Here is a 22,916-nt window from a genome sequence, read left to right as displayed (position 1 = left end):
GAGACAAGCAGCATTTATAAGCAGGTCTTCCAGGGTCTGAAACCTGCGTCAACGCGCTAAATTCAGTGGGATAGAGGTATATCTTATGTTGTCATTGGGCGAGAGGTGGGGTTACACCTGGATAGATCACCAGTCAATCACAGGGCTGACACAGACAACCTTTCAGGCTCACGTTCCCTCAGCATGTCTTTGGACTGTGGGAGGAAGCCGGAGTACCCGGAGGGACAATCAGTAACTCCTGCGTCACCTGATGTTTCCATTTTTGCAGCTTAGGTTTTAAATTAAGTGTTTCTAAGAAGGTTTCAACGTCAGATTTTCCTCCAAATATTCATTAAAATAGTTTTAGTGTGAAAATGTTGAGAAATGTCCGCTCTCTGAATGCTAACAGACGTGTAAATGTTTGTGTAGATGCACCAAAATGCTTCTGAAATCAAGGAGAAAAAAGTGTGAGAATGAGTTGAAACCAGGTAAAGGATGTTCCTTAGTTCCACCTGTTACATTACTCTCTCAAGCAGAAGCAGAAACGAGTCCAACGAGAACTTTTGGGCCTTGGGGCGGTCGTAAAAATGCTTCCATTTCAGCTTCTGCGTCTCCAGAGCAGGAAGGTGATTAATATGCTTCCCTTTGTTTGAAAGGACACACATTATGATCATGGTGAACTTCCTGTTTGGAGTTTTATTTTGTAAGCAGATGAAGTGAAGAAACGTGCGTGGCTGTAGTTAGAAAGCAGAGGAGGAGGCGCGTGGGAGATGAAACTTTAATAAAAGTTTAATGAGGCCTGAGGGGGAACTGGGTCACTGCAGCACAGAAGGACTCAAACACAACAAAGAGAGCAGACTTAAGCTTCAGCGCGCTAACAGAGAACACTCCTCACTTTAGAATGGGTAACATGTTCTAATGTAGAAAGACTGCATTCCCAGTTATCTGGACTCTATCATCATTGGTATTAATAAGCAGTAATTAGGAGGGAAGCCCTTAGTTAAAGTGATGATCTCAAAGATCTCGGTATCGTTCTCTTTGGCGGCCCTACTGGTGATAAGCGGTAATTGCAGGAGCACACTTCCGAGATATCCAGACAGTGTCGCACAGTGTGACGTCCACGGTTGGCTCCGGTTGTAACTCTTGATTTTTCTCCTTTTTAGACTGTTTGCCTTCATCTGAGCGTCAAATTCGTTTCTTTTTCTTTGGATTTTCACCGCCGGGGTCAGCCCTACACACGGGTCAGTATGTGACTGACTGACTGACTGAGTGAGTGAGTGACGGTACTTTCAGAGCCATAGAGAGAGAGAGGATCTTGGAGCATATTGGACCTCCACTGACGCGACTCTCTGTCTACATGGCTCTGGATACTTTGTTCGGGGAGTAGGCGGGGCTGCTCCTCCGCTGCTCGTCCGCTGTCCTTTATTTTTACTAACATAAATACTTGTGTCCCGCCGGAGACTTATGACTTTGTTTTTATTCAAAAGAAAATTAAGCAGGAACAGCAATAAGGAGCCTGTGAGTGACTTTATCGATCAAATAACTTCCTGGAAAAGTTACAAATAAAGTAAAAAACAACAACACTTCAAAATAAAAGCATTGTGAACAAACGAGGGGAGTCAGAATTCCGGATCGGGTTTTACTTTGAAAAAGCATACCGGACGCGGCTTGCGGTAAAAATAGGCGCGCCTGCTATTCTCTAGATTTTCAGCACGTGTAACGCCAGCAGTGTGAAGACTCATCTGTTGCATTTAAAATAAAAATGAACTCGTCCCGCAGCCATCACGCACGCGCCACGCTTCCAGTGTTGCCCACAAAAGCGCACCTTGACCTGATGCGGTCAGCCACATACGAGGTTTGGACCTAGTCTTTTTGAAGTTGTATCTGTAGTCATCCATCTTTTCTTTGTTTGTTCAGCCATAGTAGATTACTGTTTACTCGCAACACTTGCAGAGAGCGGAAAAGCAGCCGCTAAGCTCCGCCTACCCTCTCTGGCAGACCAACCACTGCTGGCTGATGGACAACGCGTCACTAACTGGGCGCCACTTGTGATTCTCTCCGCATGGTCGTAGAATATGCTCATGCAGAATAAGGTGTTAATAAGTGCTTCATAATGACTCATTAAGAGTCAATATGCTACGAATATGCACGCTAATAAGATACTAATATAGTTGTTTTACATTTGAATTAGTTATTATTATAAACACATAAGTGATGGATCAGCTGTCGAACGTCATTACAAACCTCTGTCTTTATCCCATGACTGCTGATTACACACACACACACACACACTCACACACACACACACACACACACACCTTTTAGTCACCAAGTGTGTGTCATAATAAATCCACATATAGCTGATCTATGACAGTAGAGTAACAAGAAAGAGGAAGAGAGGACGACCAGAGGTGGAAGAAGGGAAAGGAGAAGGAAAGGATGACAGGAGAAAAAGAGGAAGAAATAAAGAGAGAGGAGGTTGGGGGGGGGGGTAATTTAGGAAAAAGGGAAGAAAGGAGAGAGACTTTTTGACGCCATTCTTTTAGGTAAAAAGACGAGTCATGAAGCCACAGCTGCTCTAAGAAAACCACACGTCTATAGTATATATAAAGCATTTCTTCTAATGCTACTAAAGCTATGTTTAAAAAAACACACCCACACCACACATATTATAAAACAAGACAAAAGCAAAGTGAAGATAAAATCTAAACAGCTTATAAAATATAAGAGTAAAAGTTACAGTGATAAATAATACAATGTAGTTATTAGAGAAGACAGGTGCGTCTTCAGCCTTGATTTAAAAGAGTGTTTCAGCAGACCTGCATGTCTCTGGGAGTTTGTTCCACATACACGGATCATAAAAAGTGAGCGCTGCTTCTCCGTGTTTGGCTCTGACTCTGGGCACACCTGTCCCTGGCCACCTGAGCGGTCGGGATGGTTCGTTCTGTGTCAGTAGATCACATGTTGACCCTTCAGCGTTTGTCAGCCAGCAGTAGTATGTAGAGATCTATTCTCTGACAGACAGCGAGCCTCGTATACTTCATGCTTTAGTTTATTATAATATAAACAAACTTGCAGTTGTGTTTCATTCAAACCACCTTGTTTATACTTTATACACTGACACCTGCCCGTATGACACACTTTAATAAAGGTATATATGTGAGGAGCTGCAGCTCCATCAGCACCTTCAAAACCTACTGACAAAGGCTGCTCAGCTCTGCACTCACTGACGGCCTTCATGGCTTGTTTTACATTACAGCTTACATTTACAATGTGCTACTAGCTTTGTGTTTTGGTGTGCTCTTTGTCGTATATTTTACTCTGTACTGTTTGTTACTGACCTGTTGTCTGTCTTGTGTTGACCTGCCAAGGGACTACACACGCAAATGAGCTTAAAGCTGTAATCTGGTACGGTGCATCAGATGGTGACGTTTATGTTTTAAACACGGTCCCTTTAAAATAAAATAAATTAATAATAATAATATTTCCTGTATTTTTTTGGTAAATTCAGCCACCAAAATAAAACAATCTTTAGAGGTTAAACTTTGAATATGTAAAGGTAAACCTGTGATAGAGTTAAACATATGTTGTTCACTTCATTTAAAACATAAATAAATAAGAAATAATTTTGCTTTGTTTAAACACTGAAAGTAACAATTGTTTCTCGTTCTGTTTGACACGTTTGAAACGAGCCCAAGCCTCAGCCGACACCTTCTCGGTCGGTTTCATTACTAAATTTTTATTTGTAACGTACAATTAAATTGGGCTGAAAATAGAGAGAGAGTATTTCTAAATAGCATTTGACTTCACCTTCATGCCCTGAAAAAAGTGACCATTTGTTTTATATATATATATATACAGTTTTATATTTTTAAAATGCTGGTTCTTATTTATTATTCTTTGTGTGTAATCCATCACATGCTGTTTTCATTCTCGATCATTGCCTCATACGATGGTGCGTCTGATTTTTTAGTCGTTACAACATTAATGAAGGATTACATAATTTAAGCAAGTTGCGAGACTCTAAACGTGAATTTTCATTTAATTTTCTACAAGAAATGCTCAAAAAAGAAGATTAAAATTCTTCAACACAGTAAAATAATGCAAATAGAAAGCCTGGTGTTCGACTGAATCAGTTTAAAGTTCTGTAAGGAGGCTGGAAACACTGATAAAGATTCCTTAAGTCATGTGACAACAACTGAACTTTCCTTAAACGTCACCTCACTCACTTTGAAGGAGATATGAAACCGAGTCATCTGTACGTACATGCTGCTTGTTTCTGTCGCGAGTTCGTCACCTACGTGATGACATCATCATCATCAAAACAGGTTGTTGTCAGAGACACAGAGCTGCTGTGTCAGCGTCACACTGCTGCGAGCTGTGGAACAAGTATCACGAGGAAACACACCTTGCTGCCGGTTCAGGTCTTTGATGCAGAAACAGGTTGAGCTGTGTGTGCAGGGAACTGAAGCACACTGCTTATTGTCCTCTGTGACCTTCAGCCTGGATTAGTTCACACAATGTGCTTCCTCTGTGCAAGTGTACCTTTGACACACATCATCATGCTTTATATCCAGCAGTGATTAAAAACACATGCGTAACATTAACACAGCCACAGCCGCCCACTGCTTCGGGTTCAGCAGCAGGACGATCAACTTTAACATGAAAAGATTCTTTACGCTGTTTGTCTCAGGCTGCTGGAGTTTATTATGCACGCGAAAGAGCTTCAAGGCGAGACAAAATGTTTTCAACAAGGAGAGACAAACAAATAAATCACAAAGTTCAAACACAGACTGTGAGCAGAGAAGAGAACCAGAGTTCATGTGATAGAAAGAGTCCAGAGACAGAGCCAGCAGGGTGGCCACTGTCCCGCCAGAGATAGAAGGCTGAAGTATTTAAGTAATTTAAGTATCATGGATGGGTAAGTGAACGCACCACTAGCTTTTCTTAAATGGATACTCATGGGTTTCACATGTTTGGGTGTTTAAAAGTGAGAACTGCATAATTCCGTGTTTTTCCAGAATCTCATGTTTAAAAAAGTCGCCTCTGAAACGGGACGTTCAGAACAGCTGCAGGTTTCTACGTAGAACCTCGCTTTCGCTGAAATCAACCAATCGTCATCATTCACCTCAGGCTGCCCTCTTGCACGAGCAAGTCGTTCTGGCTCGTACATATAAGGCCGAATAACTGATCCCAGGCAACACAATTTTAAAAGATAATCCTTTATTTGTCCCGCAACGGGGAAATTTACAGTGTTACAGCAGCAAAGTGGCGAGTGCAACATCACAATGAAGGGCATATAAAAAGTAACTAAACAAGTGTATCCTAACAAATATGTACCGAACTCATTAGATAAGTTAGTAAAGTATTGCACGTGTAGATTATGGAGAGTTGCAGCGCTCTTAACAGGTCTGTTTTGGTGTGAGTGTTAACTGTTGATTATAGAGTCTGACCACGGCAGGAAGAAAAGACCTCCCTCCGTGAGACACCGCGGGTGAAGGAGCCTGTCACTGAACGAGCTCCTCAGTGGTGTTGGGGTCTCCTGCAAGGGGTGGGACGTGTTGTCGGTCAGAGACGACAGCTTGGCCGTCATTCTCCTGTCAGCCACCTCCTCCACTGGGTCGAGAGGGCAGCCCAGGACAGAGCCGTCGACTGTTGCCCCAGCAGCAGAGAAGAAGATGGCTGATGCCACCACAGAGTCAAAGAAAGACTTCAGAAGTGCCTCCTCCTGAGCAGGTAGAGTCTACTTTGTCCCTTCTTGTAGACCAGTCCAGTTTATTGACACACAGGTACTTACAAGACTTCACAATCTCAATGTAGAATAATACAAAGTTGACAGCATAGCTAAAATATGTCTCCTTAAACTTTTACGAAGTTTAGAACCACCCCAAAGATGCAAAAAGAGGGAGGTAAAACAACCACAAAGAGACACAAAGAAAGGTAAACAATCACACAGATGCAAAATAACAACAAAGAGATTTGAAGCAACAAAGGCCCCGGCTGCACCCTAAAGCCTGAGCGCCGAGCCCTCACGGACTCTAACGCTGTCAGGCGGGCGGGGCCTTTGCGCGGGAGTCCTCGGGGGCTTGAAAACAGAACAAAAATGATCATCACCACATGCTGCCTGGAAACAAGACACGCCATGAAATCTAAAAAAGGACATAAAGCCAACCTCCAGTTTGCATTTGTGTGTTTTGCTTTACAGTGTTCACATATTTGAACAAACTATCAAAAGTCAAAGTGACCATAAACATTATTAAAGTGATTTACCTGCGTGCGTGTGGAGCTTGGGGTTGGGCCACGGAGACAGAAAGGGACTACACAAACACAAAACAACTACACAGAGAAACACACGGACCATAAATGACGACAGAGATGCAAAGCGACTACAAAAATACATAAAATAAAAACACAGATGCAAAAAGAACAAAAAGAGAGGCTACAGACAGGAACAAAAGAAACACAAAGAGGCGCAAAACAGCAGCGAAGACTGTCAGAAAATCGTCCCAAGGAGAGGCGACATAACAACAAATGGTGGTACAAAGGTACAACAGCAAAAACAAAGACAACAAAGACTGCTATGAGACGGAAAACAACATTTAAATCATGCTCGTTGTTGTTGTTTGTCTCTTTCAGTCTGAGGGTTATTGATTTTATGATTGAGTGCGTGTCTCATCATCTCACCATCTCACCAAGGTCAAAGTTCACCCTGCCTCTCACATGTTGTCACGTGAAGCTGCAGCTTTTAACCCTCAGCCTGTCTGAATCTCTGAGTCATCATCTTGTTTTCGGCGTTAAACTGGTTTAATTATGATGAATCATAATGACATCAATCTGCACACGTGATCTGCGGCTCTGTTGGTGTAAATACAACTGCTGCAGCGACGAGAGAAAGTCACTGAAACTAGAGAGAAAGAGCTAAATATAATGATTGGAGTAAATCTGTCAAAGTGAAAGTAAAAGGAGAAGTTTAAAAGAAAAGGTGCAAAGTACAACACAGGGCGTAACCGGTTAAAAGTGCAAAGTACGGGTTCTGTTCAAGTTTAAAGCTATAAAGAAACAGAACGGGGACTTTGATCAGGGGTTAAACTCTGATAACTATTATGAACAACCTGTAGAGAGCATAAGAGTTTGTAGCAGCGGCACAAAAGTTTCAACCTTTTTTTAAATACACACAAAAAACTTTAAAACCCAAAGACATACGACTTTTTCCATCATCCAAGAAACTTTGAAGCTCTGTTTTTAAGCCAGTACGGACGAGGTATCCTTAAAGGGCTCAGAAACACACACGTTAACATCTGCACAAAGTAGGACTGTTCATTTGTCTACATTTGTATTAGAAACGATCATCTGCTAAAGGAAGGTCGTGTGATATACTCAAAAGCTCCAGAACAGCTAAATCAAACTGGATGATAAAACATAAATAATATAAAATATATCTGATTTCAAAGGTTCATCTATCCTGAGAGTGTAAAACATCATGTTGATTAAACAGGCTTTGCAGTAAGCTAAAGCTATTTTGTAAAAAACGTGTTTGTGGGCAACTTTTTAAAAACATTAGTCTCTAACATTATAACTTTTTAAAAACCATTCTGCCTTTAATTTTGGGACAGCTGAAGAGAGACGGGAAGTATGGGGAGAGGAGAGCCGGGGAGCCGAGGGCGGCAGCCGAGCCTGCAGCTGCTGTAGCCTCTGTATACGCGACGCCTGCTCGACCCACTGAGCTAATCCAGCGCCCTGGAAGTTCACAACTTTTTTAAAATATTGCGATTTTATAACAAACAAGAATTGTTTTTGAAAGTACGACACTCTGTTGTAGCATTCTGACTTCTTTACTTAGATTCAGTCACAATGTTACAATTGAATTCTTGAAATAATGTGCTTGAAATGTTACTTTTTCATTAAACATCCTTTTTTAAATATAACGTGAAATATTGAGTCAGTTTATTCTCACAAATGTATTCTTGACTTTATTGTATTTCTATATATATTCTTTCTACTTTTATTTCCAGACTTTATTCTTTACTACTTTAATATCAAAAAAATATAAGTTTTGTCTTGTAAAATAACTACAAAATATTGAAGTTATTCTTGTAACATTACAACTTTTTTGTCAAATATTTCAAGTGTCCCTAATACTACTCAGATTCATATACTGACATATCACAGGAGCAGTAATCTCAACTGAGCAACAAAAACACGATTTTTTAGCCACGTAATAATCAGCATAAATTATCATAGGCTGTAATGCATCCTGTAATAAATCGATTGTTTGGTTGTTTTTATAGCAGAACAACAAATCAGAGAAATCTATTTTCTGGAACCTTCTCTGGTCGGTAAATCTGCTGTATTTTGATGTGTCTGTCTGTCTGTCTGTATTACGGTCGGTCATCAGCTCCATTTCAGCAGCACGCAGATTTACCGGAAAGCGCTGAATCACTCAGATTGTAAGTGCAAATGATCCCGGCCGGCTTCCGTAAGCTTAAAAACCCGTTTACCACATTAACACGTACAGGAAAGGGCCGCGGTATCCATCAAATCAACCCATCAATCAATCCTCCGCGTCTCACACCGCTTCTCATCAGGGGCGTGATGCTGGGAGGAGGAGGAGGGGGGAGAAGGAAGAGAGGAGGAGGGGGGGAGGATTTCCCGGATACCCCGTGATGAAGGAGAAGGAGAAAAAGAAGAGGAGGAGGAGGAAGAGCCGCAGCTTCCCGGAAAGGATGACGCAAGGGACGGATGGAAGGAATAGGAAGACAGGAAGGCACAATAAAAACTACAAAATAAGATAAATTGATTAAAATAAATATATAACAAATAGTGTGTTATTGTTTTGTTTACTGTCCTACAGGTTATAAAATATTATACAATAAAATGACTATTACAAACATTATTTGTATATATAAGTCGTTACATAAATATTACAAAATATTTTACAATAAAAGGAAGAAAGAAAATTTTATAAGAATAAATTTAACATTATTTTTTTATATATTTTATTTAATTGAATAATGTTTAAATTAGTTGAATCTTTAAAAAAAAATACAACAACAACCCTCATTCTAGTCTTTCTAATTCTATAGATTTCTCTATAGCACCTGAGCATAAACAACACCTCCCCCTCCTTCACCTCCTCCTCCTCCTCCTCATTTTATATTCTCAGCAGGAGCGGATTACGTCACCCTGTCTTTCCGGGAAATCTCCTCTCATCCTCCTGGTGGCTTTACCGGGCACCCAGCGGGGAGCCGGGAAAAGACACCGGGATGAAGGGAAGCCTCCTCCTCCGCCTCCTCCTCACAAACAACACTTATCATCACCACCACGAGCACTTTTATTTTATTATCGGAACTTTTCAAAGCCTGAAAATGAGACAGGAGGCAGGATCTATATATCCCTTAGCTCTTCTGGAAATGTACGGATGGAGGGGGTAGATTATTGAACACTTTAACACCCTGAAACTATTTAACACAACAACATTTGTTTTTTAAGCTCTTCCCGTCTCAGATATGTTGAACTAGAACCACAACCATCACCGGTAGTTCAGATTGACGCTTCCATTTTAAGCATGTAAATGTTGCTTTTACTGTAGATCCTCAACATCATAGAAAAGGGAAGTTTGATTTTATCTGAGTTGTCTGCTTTCATTCAATGTTTCACTGCTAACGTTTTAAATTTGCCCTTTTTGGAAAGTAAATGATTCAAAAAAATGTCAAAGAGGTAAACGCTGTTCAAAACTAGTGAGTCTAAATATGACATAAAGTTAGAAGAACGTCCATCCATTATCCACCACTTGTTCAGGGTCATGGGGGGCGAGAGGCGGGGTTACACCTGGACTGATCGCCACTCAATCACAGGGCTGACAAAGAACCTAACGAACATGTGTTTGGACTGTGGGAGGAAGCCAGAGTACTTAGAGGGAACCCACGCATGCACGGGGAGAACATGCAGACTCCACACAGAAAGGCCTACTACTTCTGAACCGGGATTTGAACAAGGAACCTTCTAACTGTGAGGCATAACCGCTGCACCACTGTGCAGCCATTAGAAATACAAGTTTTTAAATATTAACAAGATGGGAGATGCAAAACATAACATGCAAGATCTAAATCAATCAATCAATCAATCAAACTATAACTATAGCACCTAAAGTTCCCTCTCTCTCTCCTTATAAATATATATAGAGCTAGATAGATATATGTATATACTGTATATATACAGTATATCTAACAGAGACTAATCCACACTTGTTTGTTTCAGTAAGTGAGAGTACACAAACACAGTGCAGCACAACTTCACTTGTCTTAAAGGGACAGTTCACCAATTTTCAACCTCAGTCCTGTCATGCTATTATGGGGAGCTAACGCCATTATGGTAGGAAAAAAATGCAATTTGGCTCTGTGCCTTTGGAGGACGCTATCTGCTTCTCCAATGGGCCCTGGGAAACCTCCACCAGTCTACGTAAAAGCATCATCTGACGGAGGCCAGGGAGCTCGCTAAACTACACTTCCTCAATCTCGAACGCCATCCTCCGATGTCATGTCTCAAAATCGTCAGGTTTGAAATGTAGACTGCAGACCTGAAGATTTTTAGACGATCCACCGGAATATTCTCGTAGTGTTTCAGATTCTGTACCGCTCTGAGCCGTTGCCTGCAGCGAAACAGTAGTATGTCACTCCAGCGTCTCTCGCTGGGCCGTTCCTTTCAGAGATGCACTGCGCCCCTCACGCAGTGCATGCTGGGTGTTGTAGGAATGTAGAATGGGCAAAACCACAAGCTGTTTGTACAACTTTCTCCACAGCTATGGCGCCAATTTCTAATATTATCGCTTCTATCGATTACAGAGAACACCAGCTTTGACTGACAGCGGATTTTCCTGGGGCGAACTGCTCCTTTAACTTTGCAGGTGAATCTGATTGTTAACAGTCTTTAGTGCTGACATCAGAAGACTTTTGTGGGGACTGCTGTCTTGTTGCCTGTTGTGTTGTCTGTTGTTTGTGTCTTCAGTTAATGATTTGGTTGTTCGTCTGCCGTTTAATAAATCACATGGTTTTGAGTGACAGGCCGAGAAAGAGAGAGACATACAGAGTGATCTGAATTACATCCAAACTTTATTTTCTACATGTTTAAGCTGCAGCTTGCTGAATGTGTCTTGATGTCCCTAAAATATGTCACCAGTGTTCTCAACATTCATGACATGTTTTTCTTTTCACTTTCTTTTCTACATGGCACAGTCTCAGAATGAGAAACTCCCTGAAATCCTGATACTGCTCCCTCATAGTGAAACTCACAGCTCCGACCATTACGCCTGCTCTCTCCAGCAGCCGACATCCGACTGCGGCTGAAAGTTCATGAACCTGAACGCACCACGCAGCCGAGGAAGTGAAATGAAAGCCAGCAGGTGAAAACGAGAGTACGGGGGGTTAGTTCTCGCTCGCTCTCCCTGCGTGCGGCCTCCTGCCCCACTTTCACTTTGAATTAGTTGAGAATGTAAAACAATTTATAGTCCCAAACAGCTGCTACAGTTCTACTCAAAAATGTGTGGTTAAATCAGCAGTTGGTTTGTTGTTTCTGAGGTGTTTATTTCTTAAATGTCGCAGATTAAATCGTTTATTTTGCTCCCTACAGTTTGCCATCTTTCATAAATGACTTAAAACTAACAAACATGGCCTTTACATAACATAAAACACACATTTCTATTATAAAAACCTCCTCTAGAACCATTTTCACATCCTGATTTATGCCTACTTTCTGTATTTAAACTCTACTAACACTCCTATTAATTATACAGGACATTTAAATAAGCTCTCCACTTCCTCTGACAAAATAACTACCTGTTTGAAATGCAGGTTTCACAGCCGAACATTCTCAAAGTTCACTCTCGATCCCTACATGGACATTTTAAATAAATACGAGTGTCAGTTTCTTGTGTGTTTCAAAATTTGACAAAATTACACAGGGGTTTGGTGGGCGTGACAGAGCTCGGTATGAAACTCTTCATGTGTAAAAATAGAGAATGTAATATTGAGCCGGCGGGTTCGATCATGTGGTATTAATAGGCAGCGGGGTCAGCCATGACTTCACGCCGCAGCATCAATCCGGATTACAGCTCTGACCTCGTAAACTTTTCAACACCCGTCTGCCTGCTGTGCGTGTGTGTGTGTGTGTGTGTGTGTGTGTGCTCTTTAAACGTACAGCATTTTCTTGATTCTGAGTCGTTCTAAATATAAAAATAAAACTACGACCGTGTCTGATCTAATGAAAGCAGCTTCTTCTACATCATCTCTTAAAGGGAGAGTGGATCATGTGTACACCAACTAATTTAATTAATTATTGTCAATTCTATGGAATTAATTGAATTAGTGGATTCACTTTGGGAGGCAAAGCTTGTTTGTTCATTGGATCTGATTTTAGTCTTTAGTAGGTGACAACTGTTTTATTCCTTTCTGCAACATTTAATGCTGATGTCTCAGTTTCCAGCCTGAAGGGACTTCCTGTCCGAGGGTGAAACAGTTTGGAAACCCCCTCTGTCAACGCATTTCTGTTCAGATTACAGCGGGGATTAGACGGGCTGTGCTGGTTGCCAGATTTACAACATATAATGTGACCAATTTGGCCTAAATTCGCCTGCCTAATCCATAGATTGCATGAAAGTTCCTGATATTTTGCTGTTGTTTATTGAGGGAGGTGTCCACCATAGTGGGTAAGTGGCTGAGAAGTAGTTCTGGGTGAGGAAAGAGGGAGTTATTGTCATAAAGTTACTTGTAAGTGGGAGTTCAGCATGCTGGGGAGAAGAAGGTGCATGTTAAACGAGCGAGAGCTATGTGAGAAAGGATCCGTGTCCGGCGCGTTCCGTCTATGCCGCGGTTCTGGTCCGTCAGACGGCGCAAGTTATCGCCCAATGGAAGCGTGTCTGATCCGCAGCGCAGCAAAGCGCTGGCCCAAGCAGCTGGATTCGCTTGAGCTTGAGCTAGCAACACACATCATTCTAGCTCCCCCCCCCCAACGCTACGATATTTTATCAAAGTCTCAAACAACAACAGAGTTAATAAACTCAAGCAAATCTTGTACAATTCAGTATGATGTTCATTTTGTAATATATGTTCCCATTTAGAGCAAAGTAGACGATAAAAGTTGGGTATGCTTTAAGGCGTGGCTACCCTGTGATTGACAAGTTGCTACCATATGAGCTGAAAACTGTAGACCACTAAGGCTGAACTGAAATGAGATTACAGAGGATTTCCTGTTTGCATCACCAGATGTTCCCGCCCTTACCGTTGCGTCACCAAACGCCACTCCTGTTGCCTAGCAGGTAGCTAGCTGCATTGACTCTCGGGATACATCGGGCTGCGAAGGATGCATCCGATGGATCCTTGGTGACCCGGGAAAAGGGGGACACATTTGATGGACGCATCTGAAGGAGCCTTCGAAATGGGACAGCCTTCGACGCGACGCTGTGACGCAATTGGCCCTGAACTACGTCCTTCGAAGGATGCAGTCCCTGAATTGGGACACAGCTAATATCAGAGTTAACTTGAATCACGGATGCACCGAGCTAACTAAGCTAGCACTAGTGTTAGCTTTTGAAAACTACTTGCTACCCTCCAGCTACATTCTCTCGTCCAAATATGGTCACTTCTGGTTTAAAAAGACAACGATGGCAACAGCGAGGCTTCAAACAGCAGACCAAAAACCAACGTCACTGTGGCTACCTCCACTTCTTATACACAGGTAAACTAGTTTGTCTGCTTCGTAATGGAGTTGATCATTTAACCCAACTCTCGCTGAATTTTGCATCCATACGAGGGCCAGAGCAGCTGACAGTCTTACCAAATACTCTCCCCTTAGCACAGTGTTTTAATGCTGTTTCTGTGTTCTGTGATTGATGTAATCACTTCTCTTTCCCATCTCTGTGTAGCACTGCTGATACTACAGAACCACTGAAGCCACATAGTTTTACTTTATTACAGCTCTGGTCACAGCAGGGAGTTTCACATGAATCAAAACCAAAAGAAAAGTTAACATCATGAGCGACCGCTTTATGCTACAGCGTACATGCCACAAAAAGACATTTAAAAGGCACATTTGGGAAGACTATACATGTATTTCAATGCATGTTTTTTGATACCAACAAGGCCTAGACTCACAAAACCTGCAAAAAACACATTCATAGCGTCTACTTGATCACAAAGTATTTACCTAATTAGAATTATAAATGTCTCCCATATTTAACCAAGGAAACAATCCACACTCGGCAAACTAAATCTGTAATTTTTCCGACTTTCTCCTCCTAAGAAGAGGTATTTCATGTTTGTGTAACTGAACCTACATCCAGCCTGCATCCTTTAACCCTCCCGCTGAACGCGTGTGAACCACAATAAAAGCCTCAGCAGGGAAACACCGTTTGGATGATCATTAACCTGCTTTATGCCTGTTTATCACAGCTGGCTGGTGTTCTCCATGACACCGCCGCACACAAACACACACACAGACTGTAAAGGCTTTCCTCAATGGAAAATCAACACCAAGGTGTTTTCATCACCTTGTCACGGCTTCCCTGGAAACAATGCATGACCCAAGGGTGAATGAAAGCACACACACATTTGTCGCAGTGACCGGTGAGGTGGAACTTTCTCGATCATGTCATGTCGGTCGCACAGCAAAGTCATATTTCCTGTTCCATGTGAGACATGAATGCTCACGATGCCAACATACAAGGGGTTGGTTTTTGATATTTCACAATTTCTGAACTCCTGAAGCGTTGTTTCTGAGAAAGGCTGGGTTTGGTGAAAGTGAAAGTTGTAACTTTAGTTGGCAGGCGACAGAAACTCAAAGTTTCTGGATTACAACAGAGCAAGGCTTTGAGCTGGAAACGACAGGAAGTGAGTGAAGAGGAAGGAAAAGAAAGGCAGAAGTCACAGCAGGAGAGGAAAGACTGCGGCTTGATATTACTCAAGCAAATATGAAAACACAAATGTAGGTCAGATTCTCAGAATGGATGTAATATTACTCATAAAACAGCCGGTTCTTTTACTACTAGTTCATGACAAGTTTATTGTACTTAAATTAGAATATCTGAAGATTATAAAGCTGCCGACAGAGGATCAAACGGTCCCTGTGCGAGCCTGAAAAGTGATCCATTCAAAATGAACCAAAAGAAGCAGCTGCGGTCGCAGATTCAGAGACACAAGGTTTATTTTACTACAAAATATACTGCAGATAAATATACTGTGGGGGAATTGTTTGAAAAGTTTCTGGATGATTTAATTTCCTGTTTTCACCCAAATGTGAAAACCTATGGAATTCATTTTAATGCGTTAAGCAGCTGTTCTACGAAAGCCCCAAGCGGACATGCATCCATTTACTCTGTTTTCTCGTGATAACGAGGAATTTCCGGTTGTTTTCTCGAGATCTCGGCGTATTTATTTCTCCAGATCTCAACGCTGCAGCACCGTAACATCAGATGATCATATCGCACTCGTATCCCCAGAGCTGCAAAAGCACAAAACAAACACTGACCTCATTAGTGCGGGCGAAGGCAGCATGGCATGTCCTGCTCTGTAACATCACAGTGATCAGCTGTTGTTCCGTTTAGATCGACAGGAAATTATCCAACAAGCGTTTTGATCTCCAGATAAACGAGATAAAAAAGTTGAGATCTCAAGAAAACAACTGAAATGACTTACTATGATGGGAAAATGGAAATTAAATGTATTAATGCGTGTGGCTTAGGGCTTCCGTAATATTTGACGGATGAAATAACAAACTTTTTATTTCATTCGGAAGATGATGTTTTTGGCTTTTTGTTTATATTTCTTTGATGCAAAAGAGGCAGAAAAGAAACGGGTACGAGAACGGTCGATGCTGTGGTTCATTGAACAGATCTTAAAAAGACCTCTCTCACACCCTAAAAGGTTAGTGTTTTATAACTTTAATGAGCCTAACATCAACAAGATGTCTGACACAAACAAAACTCTCAAAGAAAAACAGCCAAAAAATCGGAGAGAAGTGAGAGGAAAGTGGAAGAAAACCTCCGGAGAGTCACTAAACTAAACTATACTTGTGCTAACATCTGAACAGCTAGCATTAATGTGGCTAAAGAATCAGTACGACTACTTTCAATCCCGCAAGTATAGTTAAGGAAGAGAATACACTTAGTATATTGAAGATACTTCTGTTAAAGAAAGACTGCCTGTTATAAGCAGTAAAAGTAAAACGTCTGCCATTAAACTACTTTAGCTGCTAGCTGCTTTAGCACTTCTCCCATAGCTGCTCTACAGTCTATAAATAGTTATAAAAGTGTATTTTTAAGGCGGAAACCCTCCCTCTCACTGCTCCTGTAGGAAATCCCCGAGCGTCTCAGCAGGTGAGCAAACAAGATAATCCGATTAAGACCAATTAAGACCCAGAATCCCCACATCGTAGATCACAGCAAATCCACTTCCAGACATGAACGTGTTTGACACAGAAAAAATGAGCACAGTGAATGAATCGAACTTCAGGAAAAAATACAGATAAATACTTTCTTTACCTGCCAGCTGATCCTCGAGATGCTGTCCCTTATTTATGTTTTATAAATGAATTATAAATGAACACAAACTTCAGGCGGTCACAGTTCATCTATCTTCTCTCTCTGTCAAAGCTCACAGTTTTATACCCCGGCTGGTGAGATGTAAGCTCAGAATAAATACTATATGTGTCACTCAGCTCTAACAGCGTTATTCACTCGTTAGTGAGGAATGACCGGAGTGAAAATCCATGTCAGCGTCAATTCAGGGAGAGGAGACGCAGAGAGAGGGAGAGGGGGAGAGGGGGAGGAGGTATTTCTTATTGAAGTATTGATTCACGGTTAATCCGCTGAAATGTGGGTGTGAGGGTGTAAGGGGAGAAGAAGGGAGGAAAGAAGGTAAAGGTATGGATAAGGAAAGGTTGTGAGAAAGAAGGAAGGAGGGAGTGAGAAAGGAAGAGACAGATGAGAAGGACGGGAGAAAAGTATGAGAAAAAAGGGACTAAAAGAAGGGAGGGGGAGACAAGGGTGAGGAAAGAAGAAGAAACAGAAGATGGGAAAGATGTGGGGAAAGGAAAGAGGGATGAAAATTAAAGGAAATAGAAGAGAAGATAACAGTAAGGAAAAAAAGGAAAGGAAAGGGGTATGATGGAAAGATGGATTTAAGAGAAGGAGAGAAAAGTAGGAAGGAATAAGAAAGATGATGGAAAGATAAAAAGGAAGAGAGAGGGAGGAAGAAGTTGAAGATGGGAGGAAGAGAGAAATAGAAAAAGTAAGGTGATGATAGAGGGATGAGAAAAAGATGGAAATGAGAGGATGATACGAGTATGGGGAATAGAAACAGTTGTAAAAGGGGGAGGAAAACACAAGAAAGACAGGAAGACAGGAAAGGGGAAGGAGGGATGGAAAGGAGGGAAGACGAGGGAAAAATATAAAAAAATATGTAAGAGGAAAATAATGAGGGGGAAAGAAAGAAAAGGGAGATTGAGGGATGGAAAGAAGTAAGGAATGAGAAGAAAAGATGAAAGAAAGAAGAGGACGATAAGAGAAGAGGGGAAGATTAAAAGGTTTAGGAAGAGGAAAACCCTGGGAGGAGATGGAGGAAGGAAGAAAAAAGGGGGTGAAGAGGAGGGGAGGAGGGGGAAGTCTGTCCCGTTATGGCAGAGCAGCTCTGAGTTGCTGGATTGCATCATAGCAGGCTAAGCCTTCTATAAATAGGATGACGTCACCCCCTGTGCTCTCCCTCAGCCCTCCCCCTCGCGCTCTCTCTAGTAGCATTCCACGTTGTGTCACTACGCCCCGCCCCCGTCCAGCCATATAAAGGGCGGAGTGATGCAACGGAGTGAACACAAGCGCAACTTTGCTCACAGGCAGCAGAAGAGAAACAGAAGAGAGCAGAATAAAAGAGCCGGCTGTTTGTCCTCTTTTCATCCAGTTCGTCTGATCCAAACACTCACAGCTCTAACAGGTAGGACGGAATTCTGTTTCCGGGATGGGTTTGTTGGGGGTGGGGACGGTGTTTCTTTGGTCCGAGAGAGGAGGCGTTGTGGCTGTGGTGTCCCGGTAAGCGGAGGAATCCCGGCGCTCGCTGCGCTGCGTTTGTCCCGGGACACTTCAGTCAAACTTTACACTGACTTTTAAAGAATACATTCTCATTTTACAGCCTTAATTATTAATTTAAAAAACTTTTGAGGGATTTTGTGTGACTTTGTTATGCATTTGAATAACTTTAAAAAGAAATTCAGCGAGAGACAGTCAGCATTTTGTCAGGATGTTATATATCTAAGACATTAATTGTTTTTGTGAAGTAAAATTGTGTTTATTTCGCGATATTTATGTTTTTGAACTTGGAGGGGTAAACCATTCAAAATGAACTATTTACAATGGAAATGTATTTTTTTCTCTTTTGAATTATATGGGTGACACATGTACAACAGAGATGAAGCCAAGTGAAGAATTGTGAAAGTGAAGATTTATTTCTAACACTTTTAAGACTGTTTCGTCTTTGTTATGCTTTATCAGAACTTTAAAAAATTTACAGGTTTTGTGAATTTAAGTGTTCAGACTTCATTTTGAAGAGTTTTCCATCTCCACACTGGAGAAAAAAGCAAAACATTTAATTAAATAATTGATTGAAGTATTTATTCTAATTTAATTTAAAGCATACACACAACATTTTATGGAATTAAAGTGATTAAACACAATTTAGTAACAAGTCATCACAAACGCGAATTCTTGGTAAATCAAAATAAAACCATTAAGTCTAAAAGAGGGCCTTATAATGAGACTATGTAGATCTATATTACACAGAATAACTGCTTACATGTGAGTTATATAAATGTGTTTGTTTTGGTTTTGTTCTCACGGAGCTGATATAACCCTCACACTCATCTCATCAGGCTGTCAGTCATAATTCTCTGTGAGCCAATCCTCTGTTTAGATAACACACATCCACACCTATTAATGATTCTCTTTAATTGTTCGGGCCATTTTCCCCAAAGGTCAATATTTGTTCATGTTGAGGCACTAAAGCAGATTGTGACAGTGACACCATATTTTAAAACTTACATATCCTCCAGTCTTGAAACACAAAGTCATCCTACATCTGCTGTTTTTATCCTCATGTTTTCGGTGGTATCTAAAGAAGTCATTATTACTCAGCAAAATCTTTCATGCTAGCTCCCCAATATCTGTGGCTGTGGAAAATAACTTTACAGAGATCTCACAGGCTTTAAAATCATTTAAAGTCCACATTAAAATATTACTGTATCTTTTTTTCCTTATATAATATTGAGATAAAGTGACCTCGCTGGGTTTTATTGTGTCTTAATTGATTATGATATCAGATAATACCTCAATAGGGCCTTAAACTGTTGAGTTTATAGGGACTTTTTTAAATCCCTAGGACCTTCTTCATGAACAAATATCCTTATAAATAGACCTCCCAAAAACTGGTTCCTTTAACTGCCTTGTTAATAATCATTCGACTCTTTGTGTTCCCAGAATGATGCTGCAGCACCAGGGTCCCTCGCTGGCTGACATCAGCTGCTCCGCCCTGGTTCCCTGCCTCTCCCCGCCCGGCACGCTCACCCTGGACGACTTCACCAACTTCACACCCATCGTGAAAGAGGAGCTGCGGCTCGCCATCCAGACCAAGCGGCTGTCCAACGGGCTCAGCGCCGACATGAGCTCGGACGGAGCCAGCTCCAGCTCGGACAGGGCGTCGGAGCACACCGCCTCTGCGTCCGGAGTCAAAAGAGAGGTGAGGCAGAGAGAAACTATTTTATTCTATTGTTGACACTGACGGTGAAGAGTATAAAGGTTCATTTAGACATGAATACTGACAGTTAATTCTTTCTTATTAATAGGCGACACCTCAGGAGTACGAGAGGAGGAAGAGGAGGAGGGAGAGGAACAAAGTCGCTGCTGCTAAGTGCAGAAACAAGAAGAAGGAGAAGACAGAGGGTCTGCAAAAGGTACGCTTCAACTTCAATGAGTTTTGGAAAAATAATTTTTTTAATCAACAAGTCACCTGTTCTCTTAAAAAACTATTGAATGAAAAGTTGTTCTATCCAGGAAAAACTATGTAAATTCACCGTCAATCAAGACTTTTTCAAAGATTAAAACTGTAAATTAATACAATTAATTTTTGCAAGCTTTTGATTTTGTTAAAAAAGTCTTTTTGTGTTGTAAAATTTGAGTTGTTTTTCGATCCAAAATCACAAAGAAGTGTAACCATCTGAATAACCATATAAGTACAGCATTAATGATTGATTTTCTCCCCCTCTCTCTGTTCCGCAGGAGTCAGAGAAACTGGAGAGCGTGAACGCCGACCTGAAGGCTCAGATCGAGGAGTTGAAGCAGCAGAAGCAGCAGCTGGTCTACATGCTCAACCTGCACCGGCCCACCTGCATCGTCCGAGCCCAAAACGGCCAAACACCCGAGGACGAGAGGAACCTTTTCATCCAGCACATCAAGGAGAGCACTTTACAACTCCACAACCTCACCTCCACCACCACTGCCACTTCATCCCCCTCCACCTTTTCCACATCCCTTTCCACAGTAGCACCTCTAGACGCAGGATTTCTGACCCTTGATCACATTCAGTGTCCCAGTCACCTTTGAGCGACCAGGTGTTTAAGACTTGATGCTTCCCCCTGCCGCCGTCGGAGGAGCCGTCACAAAGACTCATGACCTGAGAATGACATCCAATAAACGCCACCTTCAGATGACTCCTCGGTCCTGTCGCCGTCCACACCGCTGCTAGCGAGAGAGATAAAGAGAGTGGCATAAAGTGACCTCAGCACCTACCACTCCCTGAAACCGTAGCTGCTGATTGGACAGGAAGAGACACACCATGTACACAGCCTTGTTTCCTTTTTACAGTCAGGGCCAAGGACAGAAGCTAAAGCACGAAAAACAAAACAGAAACATCAACTTTGTTTTAAATTAGCTGGTATTTTGAGTAGATTTGCGTCTGACTCAGAGTCTGATTTTTGTACCAAAGCGTGCATTCAAGGTGAGCACATTACGTAAAGAAAGTACACCCATATTGACTGTGCGAGTGTGTCCAGGCATTGAAGTGTCTGAGCTGCAAGTCACTGACTTTAAAAAAGACATTGTTGTTTGTGCTCAGTGTATAAAAAAACAATATATTTATTAACTACTGTATGACATCATAGCTGTATCGACCCTGTCTGCTATACAACCTAAATACAAAATTCGCTGCTACTACTAACCACTCAGGACCTACACAAGCTGTAGAAGTCGATTTCATATGTTCAGAGTACAAGTCAGGTTGTTTGCTAAGACAGTATCAGCCACAGAAGGGAAATGTACGTTGCAGACAGGGTTTATAAGTCTGCACTTAAAGAGAAGCATTGTAAAAGAATACAATATAATCCTTTATGCAGACGATACCTTACTTTTCTTTTCTATTTCAAAACTCGCCGGCAAACAAAATTGCCCAAAGAATTGAATACTGTGTATAATTTCACAAGTTCACTTTATTTATCACTGCGTTCCCTCTTAAGGACAACAGAGCTAGTGTTGCTTTTTACATCTTCTGTGACGATGCAGCTTCACAAGTGTTATTTTTCAGACGTGTTGTTTTCTACCTAAAATCTTGTATAACGTGTTGACTGCGCATTAACTCTGTGCTACTGTATGTAAACACCATATGCCTCCTTTGGTCTTGACAGAGCAAAACAAACAAAAAAAAAAGATTATTTTTTAAAGTGTATTTTATTAACAACATTTTGGTTTGGAAGTTGTGTGTTCACTAGATATCATTAGCTAGGTATCGCAAGTGTTGCATCAGCTTTCGGCTGCTCCTTTAACATGCCTGACTCTGAAGTTGTGCAAGATGATGTTATTGATATTATTTTGTCTGTTGTGACCTTATCAGTATCAAGGCTTTAAATCCTGCCAAATATTCATCCCTCCCTCCACTCCCTCTTCCTCCTGCTAGTTTATCTTTCCAGTGAAATCGTCTCCCAGGAGAAATGTGGTTCATTACTTAAGCAGAAACTGAAAGAGTGTAATGAGCAGAAGTTTAGTTGCACTTATCTTTAAAGAGTCCATCAATTTAGTTCTTAATATTTGTCAAAACCCTTCAACAAGCAGGCTTAACATCAAGTTAGCATCATACTAGCATCCGTATTAGTGTCTAAGGTTATCTTAAAGGTTTGACGCTACTGGGGAATATTTTCACTCAGTTCATAACAGAGGAGTTATAATTTATGTATGCAGAGCACATTACTGTACTTATTGATCACAGTGAGGACTGAAGTTTTATATTTTGTGTTTGCATGGTTTCAGAAAGGAAAAACTTAGAGTCACACGGTTAAAGGGACGCAGGCGTCTGCGTGTGTTCATAGTGTGTGTTGTATTAGTGGTTCAAGTTGTTCATTGTCTCGTTGCTCGTCATGGCTCATAGATCTAATAGGTATTTCGATGTGTTTGTATTCTATCGTGCCTACTTCTACTGGAGGCGTTTGTTTTTTTCTGTAGCTGCTCGACTGTTGGAGCATCATAGCCTGAATGAATAAACTATGGGCTGTCAGGTACAACTGCACTGCTACTACCAATGTGTACTTCCATCTATGTGATCTGTCAACTTTTGTTTTTGATACTTTGTTAATTAAAAATATGTATTTGCAAATGCTACATTCTTTACAGCGTGGTTTCCTTCATATTGTCTCCTAACACACTCTGTAGTTATAGGACCCTGTCCCATTTGATTCAACGGAAAACAGAAGCCAAAGCAAAACAGAACTTTGACTCTTCTGCTGGGATATAATAGTAATGTTTGCCATTAAATAATGTGGTCAAACTACAGGAGAAGTACAGCATATCTTAAACATGGTGCATGAGGTGGACTGGATTTCATAGAACTATATAAAGACATCAAGATTTCTGCAGGAAGATAAAC

General features: G+C 41.3%; 1 protein-coding gene across 1 annotated transcript; it reads left to right on the top strand.

Moving 5' to 3' along the window:
* Positions 1-17,845: 17,845 nt before the first annotated feature.
* On the top strand, positions 17,846-22,651 carry atf3 (activating transcription factor 3). The gene is made up of 4 exons (XM_069657717.1): positions 17,846-17,951; positions 19,487-19,745; positions 19,852-19,959; positions 20,285-22,651. The coding sequence occupies exons 2-4, from the start codon at positions 19,488-19,490 to the stop codon at positions 20,606-20,608; spliced, it is 690 nt and encodes a 229-aa protein (XP_069513818.1). The 5' UTR covers positions 17,846-17,951; position 19,487; the 3' UTR covers positions 20,609-22,651.
* The last annotated feature ends 265 nt before the right edge of the window (positions 22,652-22,916 follow it).

This window comes from Semicossyphus pulcher, unplaced genomic scaffold, assembly GCF_022749685.1.
Source record: "Semicossyphus pulcher isolate SPU_LCO1_2020_fin unplaced genomic scaffold, fSemPul1.0.p SCAF_11, whole genome shotgun sequence".
In the NCBI taxonomy this organism is placed as follows: Eukaryota; Metazoa; Chordata; class Actinopteri; order Labriformes; family Labridae; genus Semicossyphus; species Semicossyphus pulcher.
The sequence above is the reverse complement of the archived record's forward strand: the minus strand, read 5'-3'. Positions and strand labels throughout refer to the sequence as shown.